Source organism: Gigantopelta aegis, chromosome 14 (assembly GCF_016097555.1).
Source record: "Gigantopelta aegis isolate Gae_Host chromosome 14, Gae_host_genome, whole genome shotgun sequence".
Taxonomy (NCBI): Eukaryota; Metazoa; Mollusca; class Gastropoda; order Neomphalida; family Peltospiridae; genus Gigantopelta; species Gigantopelta aegis.
This window is the reverse complement of record NC_054712.1, coordinates 21,184,820-21,196,589: the sequence shown is the minus strand read 5'-3', so window position 1 is coordinate 21,196,589 and position 11,770 is coordinate 21,184,820. Positions and strand designations below refer to the sequence as shown.

The window sequence follows — 11,770 nt, the reverse complement described above, 5'->3', positions numbered from 1 at the left end:
AGTATCTGGATTAAAAATCCCATGCCTCGACAGGGATCTAAACCCAGTACCTACCAGCCTGTAGACCGATGGCCTAACCACAATGCCAAGGCCCGTACAGCTGTTTGGTATCCAATATATACTGACGGAAAGGAAACAAGGGATCATACCAACACTAACAGCAAAGAGTGACCACAACATCCATCAGAGGTGTGTTATCTGCACTTATACAGAATTCGGGATTACCGGCCTCGGTGGTGTAGTGGTAATTAAGCCACCAGACTTAAGGCTGGTAGGTACTGGGTTCGCATCCCAGTACAAGCTCCCACCCAGAGCGAGTTTAACAACTAAATGAGTAGGTGTAAGACCACTATACACAGACTTCTCTCTCACTAACCACCAACTCTCTGTCCTGGACAGACAGCAGAGGTAGCCGAGGTGTGTGCCTAGGACAGCATGCTTGAACCTTCACCGGATAGGAGCATGATAATAAATATAAATAAAATAAAATGAATAAATAAATAAATTCTGGATTTTTTATTGTCTGGACAGTGTTTCCATGTTTTCTGCCATTTGTCCAATATTTTCAATATTCTCCATACAAAACCTAAATATGGTTTTGGCCGATTCTTTGCATACATTGTGAATGGGGGCCTCATTTTTTACCATTATGCAACCCTAACCACACGGTCAATCTCTCAGCACCTGACCCCGTGCTTATAAACCTTAAAGTGTATACTTTAATAAAGTCCAGACTTTAACGTCATGGCAACGCCATTCAAATAGCATGATGTTAAAAGTCTGGACTTTATTGAAGTCTAGACTTTAAGTTTTATAAGCACGGGCCCTGATCACCAGTATTAACATTTCAGGATTTCTTTTCATAACTCGCATTCATCTCAGATGTCAGAAAAATCAATTGTGTTACCAATAGCCAATTCCACATTTACTTACCGGGGGTACCTACATTCTGTCTCATATTACATCTTTGTATTTTATCCAGACATTACATTGCTAATAGTAAATTAAATGTGGTCTGCAGTACCAAGTCTTCCCTTATTTCTTTCTCTCAGTATGTATGCTATTGTTTCACTGTTATTATTAAAAAAAATTTAAACAATATTTATTCAAATAAATGAAGTGGATCGGCAAACAGGCGATAAGCCTATATAAATGCCTCTCCACATCATTCTAGAGAATGAGAGGAAACCATAAGCTATTTTTTTAAAACAAAAGCAAGAGAGTTTTAATATGCACCTTCCCACAGACAGAATGGTACATACATCAACATTTTGCTATATCAGTGGTCGAAACAGAGAGAGAAAGAAAAGGGTTCACCCAGGAGCGGAGCGGAACTCTTTTTACATGCTCAAAGCCACTAAGGTTTCGAGCACGTATGTCCCAGGTCCCTCAACCAAGACTCAACCAAGAAACCTGTTTAAAGTTTGTTTTGTTTAATCACACCATTAAAGCATATCGATTAATTAATTAATTAATCATCGGCTATTGGATGTCAAACTTTTGGTAATTGTGACACGTAGTCTTCAGAGGAACCTCTCTACATTTTCCCATTAGCAGCAAGAGATCTTTTATATGCACTTTCCCACAGATAGGATAGCACATACCATAGCCATTGCTGTACCAGTTGTGGGCCACTGATTAGGATGGGATGGGTGGGGGTAGAGAGAGAAGCATAAGGGATCCACTGCGTGGTTTGATCCTATGACCATAGCACCTCAGCCAAAATACTCTACCAACTGAGATAATAACCCTCTCCCCTCCCAGAGGATAGATGCTACAATTAATGTGAAAAAACCCAGAAGTTTTCTGCCAGTGAGCTACATTCGGTCCCCTACAATGTACATGGATGTTCTAATAACAAAATAACATAAAACAAGCATTCTCAGTGTACTACCGGGTTCAACAAATGTTCATATCTCCTAAGTTTAAGGGCCATAACTCTATCAAAAATGGACAAATCCCAATGAATGTCAAACTTGATCTGTAACTCTACATGATTAAGCTATACACAAAATTTCAACTCAATAATATCTTGAGGCATTGCAAACAGAAGTGTGAAAAACTGTATGTGGGACAGATGGATAGACAGACAGACAGACAAAAAAGGAAAGAGAGACAAAACCCTCCAGTTGGACAGGTAGAGGACTAATAACACACCGGTAATAATTAGTGCAAATATAAAACCTGCTGAACCAAAAAACCAACAACCAATAGCTGTACATATAATTATCACTAATACTCTGAAATTATGAATATAAACAGATCAGTTACTTCCAATATTAGAATATAAATGGATTAAGTACATATATATATATATATCCAGGTCTTGAAAACCACAGTTTTATTTGATATATATACCTACATATATACACTGCACACAAAACCAGTACACACACAACAGCCAAAGCAAATTTTTTTTTTTTTTTTTTTTTTTTTACAAAACTCTAGCACTGATTGTTGCACCTTTCATGTTTCATGTACATCTGGAGGAAATAACAATTCAACATCACAGGATCCCCGACCGTCAGCCTCAACAATTAGAACACTAATTACATTTTCACATTCAACTGATATATACACAGTGAGGCATATGTGCATCAGGTTCTTAACAAACTACAAATTGTAGCAATAACAGCCATTAAATGCAAGTTGGAATCCATTAGTTAAATATGGAATAAAAAATAATCAAATATTTTATTTACAAGTTAAAGGTATTATGCCAACCCTGGTAATCAGTGGCATTATAATTGTCAGACAACTTTTGAATTATAATTATACAGTGTATTTTATTATTCAGAATAAACTATACTTTGTGAATTGTAAAAAAAGACAAAAAAGACAGGACATAAATTTTTAGAATTAAGTTTCAGAGAATTGCAACAGACAGGGGCCGTACATAATTTTCAACATTTTCACGAGCGTACAAACCGTACGCAGGGGAAGGGGTTAAGGGGCCAGCATACACTTTTTTTTAAAAATGAAAAATATCGATCAACATTTTTCATTTGGGAGATGTACACTTTTAGGGGGGGGGGGGGGGGGGTTCTCAAAAGTGTACTTTTTGTACACTTGTGAAAATGTTAAAAATCATGGACAAACCCTAACCTTTCTCTTACGATAGAGAATAGTAAAACAGTTTTAACAGCAAAACTGCCATTAAAACTATTTCTCTACAGCATGTTATCAGCCAGGATAATTCTCTTAATACATGTACAGTGAAACCCCTCAACACCGGACCCCCTCAAAACGGGACGTTTTCCACGGTCCTGTGATTTACGCCACTTTTAGCACTAAATTGTACCCCTCTAAACCGGAAACCCCTCTAAACTGAACACCGGACAAACAATTCGGTCCCAATGTGTCAATTTAGTGTAAATCGTCCCCATGAAAACCGAATGACCAAACCGCTACCACTCAATGTAGCACCACTAATTGCTCCTAATGTCACTCCAGCCGGATTACCTGTCTGCGAATACATAATGTGCACATGCTCGGGTTTGCTATTATCTATGTAATCACCGTTACACGCCCCTACGTAGGCAAGGTTGGCAACAGGTTAATAAACACTTAACAAAGACCCATCGCCCGTGTAGATATTTAATTTACACAAGCATTGTGTTGGTTACGATAAGCCGAGTTCGGGTTTGGGTTACATGTTTTACGTCACGAAGGTGATTTACGGTCTATATATTCCTTCACAAACGTGTAACATGATTTGCTTCAAAGATCGACAAAAATAACAATGAATTTAATTCACTGTCTTCCTATCGTGTAAATTTGTTGCTCTTTTAAAGACATTTATTTAGCCAAATAAAGAGTAAACAAAAGTAACGTTGGCTTTACATGGTCGAACAGATGTTAGTAACATTTTATATTCATATCGATTTTCAACATGACAAAACGATCAGCTAAACGTCGCCGTGTTGAACTATCACACGATTATAAACTTTAAATAATTAAAAGTTTCGAAAGTAAACCTAAACCAACGTTAAGATTTTTGGGTCAAAAGTCTAGTGTCGGAAATTCAGCAGTTGGAGACATTATCAAGAAGCGAGAGGTTTATAAAGCAGAGTTTGCAAAGATCATTAGCAGAAATAAACGATAAGCTGAACTATTTAGTGGGCAAGGGAAGGTAGTTACGTAAATGCAGACCCCTAAAAACCGGACACCTCTGAAAACCGGATATTTTACTTGGTCCCATGGATGTCCGGTTTAGAGGGGTTTCACTGTACTAGGTTTGTATGTTCCATACTGTGAAAATACGGAACAATGTATTTACATATAATATAATTAGGTATGTTAATATGTTGGGGTTTGTTAGTTAAATAAATAGCACATGTTGTTAGCTATGTCAAGAATTAGATTTTATCACATACACCCATTACAAGTATAATACAACAAATAAAACTGAATTAACAATAAAATATATTTTAAAAACAAAGTTCAAGAAATGAAACCATAACAAATAATTACACTCCAGATCACAGTGCGCAATTTTTTAACCGGGGGTGGGGGTGAGGTGTGGGGCGGTCCGTGCAACTGGGAAACCTGCCATAATCCGTCCCTTTTTCATGCATAACCTTTAGTGTGTCTTCTGTTCTATTAGAGACAAGTGGCAGGGCTTGCTTGATTGGTGGCGGGCTCTCAAGATTTGCAAACGGAGTCCTTATGACACTTAAATGCTTTAAACCAAATTCAACACTGGATCAAGTATATATGTATACATGTATTTCTATATGCACCTAGTACATTTAAATATTTCACAGGACCCATTTAATTTTTTTTTAGAATGTTTCAAAACTCAGGTGGTGGAATGACATAATATGTTCAATCTTAAGGAATGGCTGAGAAATTTTGAATTATTACACTAGGCAAAAACATAATGTACCTATAATACAGCAACATATGTATGTAGCTAGCCCAAAGCATTTGGCGTGACAATAGATATTTAGGGTATGTATATAATGTAGGGTGCAGTCAGATCGGAGCTTAAATGGTTGTTATTTTACACAAAAAGAACACTATGGATATCTTGCTGACCTATTAGCTATAGCCCTAGAAGAATGTAGATGAAATATTTTAATTCCTAAAGCAGAGAAATGTTTTTATAGTAATATATATGTGTGTTTATTATTTCAAATGAATTAAATACCAAAATTGCATAGTTGGTGATGTGTTTCAAACTACACAATCCAATTACTGTTAGTGAAACATACATAAATCACATGTATAAACATGAATGCACTGGATGTAAAATATTGGAGTAAATGTAATACATTGTTAGTGAGAAAAATAACAGGCATTTGATTAAATTCAACATTTAGAAAATGCATATTAATTTATTATACATGTACACCTGTACATCATAACAGAAATGCACACAAATGCATGTAACGTTCAGTAAAATATTAGTTAAAAATGCACCTTTTAGTGTGTGTAACAGTTCCAGAAAAAACCCATATGTAAAACATACGACTTCAAAGTATTAACAATAAAAAGTAAACAACAATATTACTTGTATGATAGGTACGTGTGGCAGAGAGAAAAAACTGACAACTCGCAACTAATATACATGTATGAAAGTAACACTGTACAGACATGAGCAGTCCTTACGGCTTATGTACGCCATTGCTTTTACTCGCACGTGCTAGCACAAAACAATTTCTGTGTGTGCAAAAAACTGCTCGCCTAAATGCCAATATCACTACAGTAATTTATTTTATTTTTAAAATACAGTAAAGTACATTTATAACGAACATGCTTAGAACAAACTACTGCATAGAATGAACTGATCATAATGTTCCCACTTATTTCCCCATACATTAATAAGCAACTTATGCAAAGGTGTACAACAAACTACTGCTATAATGAACTAACTATCATGGCACCTTGCGGTTCGTTATAGGAGTACTTTATTGTACTGTCAATTTGACACTGAGAGCAATCGCTCTCCAAGATCATTTTAGGAGAGCTCATCACCAATTTTCAAACCATAAGCAGTGCATTCATGAGTGTGATTGTCAGTCTAATTAATTATACAATCTTATTTTTGGCCATTTACACAGGTTTAGTGAAGCTCGATGTCAGAAAAAAAAGAAAAAAAGAAATTAAACTATGGATATTTTGGTTCTAGCATACATTTACTTCGACATAAGCTACAGCTACTGGTAAAAAACAAAAATCCATACCTCCCTGATACAAATAAATTTTAAATACTGAGCAATTCCACAAATCTACAAAATAAGTTTACATCAAAGCAAAAACAATCAACGGCAAGCTGCACAAATACACACTCACCATGCATGCACTTCTCTTTTTTGTGGCAAGTATGAGGCAAATGTGAACAACTATCCACATCATGAAGAGGCTTATTTACATGATTACAAATGCACCGGCCTCGGTGGCCTCGTGGTAGGCCATCGGTCTACAGGCTCGTAGGTACTGGGTTCGGATCCCAGTCGAGACATGGGATTTTTAATCCAGATACCAACTCCAAACCCCGAGTGAGTGCTCCGCAAGGCTCAGTGGGTATGTGTAAACCACTTGCACCGACCAGTGATCCATAATTGGTTCAACAAAGGCCATGGTTTGTGCTATCCTGCCTGTGGGAAGTGCAAATAAAAGATCCCTTGCTGCTAATCGGAAGAGTAGCCCATACAGTGGCGATAGCGGGTTTTCTCTCAAAATCTGTGTGGTCTGTAACCATATGTCTGATGCCATATAACCGTAAATAAAATGTGTTGAGTGCGTCGTTAAATAAAACATTCCTTTGATTACAAATGCATATTCCAGGGCTCCATTCCATTAAGCAATCTTAGCACTAAGATCACCTATAGTGCATTACTAGTAATACTACCTTATGCACTTACAGTGATCTTAGCAGTAAGATCATTGAGTGAAACAAGGCCCTGAGGCCCAATTCACAAAACTATCTTAAGCCACAGTGCATCAAAATGTTTTTATTTAAATATATGCTTTCGGTTACTCTGGACCAGTACTTTGGAATCAATTACCTAAAGCTATGCAATCATTGACAAATACTGCTGTTTTTAAATATAGACTCAAGAAATATAAATTTGTTCAAATAATATCATTTGTACACATGTTTTATGCCATGTATGTATTTTCTATTCATAAATTTATGTACATGTATTGTAATTCTGTATTGTTTGTACTTGAGGGCCTCAGGGAAGATTACCTTTTGCTAACTGCGTTACCCTCACTAAATAAAGAATTTATTATTATCATCATCATCCTTGCAAGTCTTTTTGCTCTGCACTGCGAGATTGCAACAGAAGCTATAGATACATATGTTACTATGAATGAGTTTCCATGAGTGCATGAACGAGTTTCCATGAGTGGCATGACAATTTATGCTAACTGGGATGACAAACATCCAAATAAGCAAGTCACATACTAAAGGGTTGTGAAAATGGTACAGTCTCTTCTTGAACATCCCAACACAATACTTAGCAAATTGATTAAAATTAATAGTCCTGGTTTAAAAAAAAATCATTTGGTCATCCCTGGACCTGGGAAAAACACTGGGGTGAGGTCCTATACATAATAATGATTAAATACTGATAACAGAAGATCACGAGCTATAATATTATATATATAGTTACACTGTGTGGGTATGAATAAAAATACTTTTAAATCATAGATGCTCTTATAATTAATTTTGGAACATTATCAAATGCCTTTAAAAAAAAAAAATTAAAAAGGTATATCTAAGTAGTTAATGCAAATACATGTAATAGTAAAGCCAACTTCTCCCTCCCCATTTTGTATTAATAAATTTTCTTGATTCTTGTCTGAAGCATAAAATAATCCTCCCCTCTCAATAGTAGCTGTCATTTTTATTTAAAACATATTTTCAATTTTATTACATGTACAACTGTAAATATTATTATTATACTTTTTTTTAAAGCATAATGGTACATGCATGTCACATTGGAGTGGGTGGGAAATAATAGATACACGTACAAACATGTACATGTATGCAAACCATGTACCAACTGTATATATATTAACTATTTTATATACATAATATATTAACCTTTCACATTATACATAATTCATGTAAACCTGATGAGGTTTCACACATGTATGCATCACTTTAGGTTCCTGTAAACTGGTGGGGGGGGGGGGGGGGGGGGGAGAGGAGAGGAAAATGTGTGTGTATAAATTTCATGTCGTTTACACCCAACCCCAAAATGTATACACACACACTGCAGGTATGGAAACAGTGTGCAGTGGGGAAGGAATCAAAATACTGATTTTTGTTTGCAACTGACATACAACAGGGCATTGGTTGAAGCTAAAATACTTTTTACAGTGTAATATTAAGCAATTCATTTAGGTGTCCATGGACAATGTAGATAAAAGAGTCCACTATCCCCAGCTCCCAGGTCAAGAACGTGCTATGCCTCGATATAAGCTCATATTCGAGAGCCGTTATCACCAACAGAAGAAACTGGATTTGGTTTAAGCTGATTCAAAACTATTGTGAATTAATCATTACAATTTTGTTTCATAATTAGCAAAATTATGGATTTTGTTTAGGCAAACATACATTTAATATGATAAAATAGATCAAGCATTTAACTAAACAGATCACATGTCACAGAGATTGCATTCTTCACAGATTCACAATAAAATATAGCCAGATTAAATTTCAATTTTTATGTGGCAACTTGTGAAAACATTAACATGCATGTACACGTAAGTTAAAAAATATTTTTAAAAGGAGGATGGAGATCTAAGTACCCACTGGGACACTATATTTACTACAGCACTAAAAGGAGTGATCAAATGATATTTCTTGGATGGTGCATGCATTCTGCCTGCAAATTTAAGAGTGGTGAAAATACTTGAGAAAAGATGTTGGTGATGAACATAGTAAAACAGCGGGAAGCTGCCAAAATGGGAGTATTTTGTAACACGTTGGATGAGATAAAAAAGCAGTGGATAGTTTTTACACTAACAACAATAATAAAAGTGCAGCACCATGCCCCCCCCCCCCCCCCAATCTTTTCTACCCACCACGTTATATCTTTTCCTGTCGCCCCATAACATAATCCATAAACAATGTTGTTGCCTTCTACAATATAGTGATGCCAGCCAGGCTCAGATAGCATCGATCATATGAGAATAACCTAATGTTTAAATCTAAAACAAATCTAAATATGCCAAAATCTGGTATCACAAATAGCTGTATTTAGTACTATTTACACAATACAGGTATTTATCAAAGTAAATAACTATAATATCTTCTCTGTAAATGCTATCTTTCCCCCACTAGCTATCAGTACATCACTGGAAGCATAGCGATCAAGACACACTGTGATAATGACAGTTTAAATTTGAAACCAATCTTAATTTTTTTTACATACTTTGTACATCAAAATCTACTGTAATTTAAGTTTTTCTATGATATAATCTGTATCAAAGTAAACCACGGTGACAGTAATATCATCTCTGTAAAACCTAACGATGCTGTCTGGCAAGGTAAGCTGAGCCGACAGTTGACCGTGTTCTGGGCCAACCGCATTCCGGATCAAATGAGTAGCAACATTAGTGTCAACGATTTTCTGGGCAAGGCTCGTTTTCCGACGAATTAGTAACTCATTCACTTCCTTCAGTGTGACATCCTCCCTGGGCAGCTGAAAGTTGACCAACACCTGCTGACCATCAAGATGACCTGCAACGAGCTTTACAACTTTCTCCGGAGTGAGATTGTCCCACAAACCATCAGAAGCAATAATGAGAAATTTGTCTTTTGGAGTGAGTTTGCGATGAATTATTTCAGGCTCAGCTGAGAGGTAAGGTGGCGTTTGATAGTTCCTAGGAATAAGTCTGTTGCCATACATACTGATAAATGAGTGGGGATGTCGCACAGTGTTGACAATATGCTTGAGGTCTTTAGCTGGCCATTTGTATCGAACATCTCCAAAAGCTCTAAGGGGAGCAAGGTCTCCAAACAGACGGCCATTCTTGATAATATTTGCAGATTCATTTGGATGGTTCTTGTAAAGGCGTTGCACTTCCGTGTCATTTTCTGCATTATGATCGTGGGACATTTCCACAGCTTCCCATTGATCCTCTTGCGAATTAACACCAAGGACAGCTTTAGAGTCACCCACATTTGCGACATACAAGTCTATTCCATCCAAAAACACCACACAAGCTACAGCACCAGAAAAGGCACATTGGAGACTTTCAAAGTCTAACTGTGAATGAGGCAAAGCCTCCATACTTATGTCTTCATCAAGTCTGACAAAAGCATTAATAATATTTTCTGCCACTGTGTCATCTTCATTGTAAACGGCCAAAGTTTCACTGGCAAAATTTCCCAAGCTTTTCTGAAACTTGTCTTTCAGTTCGCTGTTTACATAATCAAATCCATCTCGCCTGTAGAAGCTGACCAGGTTATTTTGCAAGTCAAGCTGTCCATCACGAATTTTTTGCAAAATGTCTGGTGTTGACAGTGACACCCCAATGTAATTAAATAATCTCTCGCTCACAGCTTGTGCACAGGCACATCCTGCATGTCCGTCAAAAACACCAAACAAGAATCGTTCCAAGTGACTCGATTCCTTTATGTTATGGACAAGCTTGGCCTCTGCTCTCCTGTCTTCAATGGGGTTGTTGGAGGGCAACTGATTGGTTTCAAAACCTTTAACCGCACCATACTTTTCGTCCACACTATTATCTTGATGCCTCAAGATTGTGGTAACTAATTGTGGTGTAAGTCTTGGATATTCAACAGCATCTGGGCCACGAAAACTTCGTAGGGAAAAACTGCGACGCGGAACATATTTTTTTATGTTTCTGGGTCTGGCACACGCGGACAAGCCATTTCTGACACAGAGCCACGTGGAAAAGGCTTCTAAAGATGACAGTCCGGATTTTGCACGCAGATACATTAGTTCTGTCACCTGTTACGTCTTGCTGAACATTGCTAACAAATCGGAATCAACAACTAAAGGTGGAACGTCATCGCGACTGCACAGATCTGAAGTTATTCATTTTGACATTGACAGAAACCACTTTGCGTCTGCTAATACCGGAAAAGAGGCATGTACCGGAAGCACTTGCCAAAAAGGTTAGTACTATAAATAACAATGTTACAAGTTACTTGCTAGGTATGTTGAACGAATGTAATTAAATAAATAAATAAATAAATAAATATATACACACACACACACACACACAAACACACACACACACACACACACGAACACACTAAAAAAAAAAAAGAGGAAAAAAAAAGAGTGTGTTTATAATATTTATCCATTCATCTATCCAACCACCCATCCATTCATTCACTACCCACTCACTCCATCACCCACCCAACTCACTCACACAATAACCCAAGCCCACCCACCCAAACACCCACCTAATAAACCACCCACCCATCCAACGTCCCATCCACTGTCCCATCCAAACCTATCCTTTGCGATTTATACATTCATATCCTTTTAATAATTGTATTCTTGTATTATTTATTAATACAAGAATACAATTATAACTCAATCAGGATAACATATCCCACTCCCTACACGGGCTCCAAATGTAATTACTGATAAATCAACCTCAACTAAGGGGATTTGAACCACAGGCTTTCAGTATAAAAATCTAGTGCTCTACCTGCTAAGTTAATAGGAAAATTTCTACTAGCTACTGCCAGTATAGAACACTTTATACCAACACTACTACACTACCACCTGTGAAGAAAGTACATGTATGTTCAAGCCAAGCTGAATTT

At 36.9% G+C, this 11,770-nt stretch overlaps 1 protein-coding gene across 1 annotated transcript; it reads right to left on the bottom strand.

The window, feature by feature from the left end:
* Window positions 1-7,164: 7,164 nt before the first annotated feature.
* On the bottom strand, window positions 7,165-11,271 carry LOC121389481 (pyruvate dehydrogenase [acetyl-transferring]-phosphatase 1, mitochondrial-like). Its single transcript, XM_041521130.1, has one exon. It carries the CDS (start codon window positions 10,926-10,928, stop codon window positions 9,411-9,413), a length of 1,518 nt encoding a protein of 505 aa, XP_041377064.1. The 5' UTR covers window positions 10,929-11,271; the 3' UTR covers window positions 7,165-9,410.
* Between the last annotated feature and the right edge of the window lie 499 nt (window positions 11,272-11,770).

Coding starts and splice junctions, on each gene's coding strand:
- LOC121389481 (XM_041521130.1), bottom strand. CDS start 10,928: ATGTATCTGCGTGCAAAATCCGGACTGTCATCTTTAGAAGCCTTTTCC.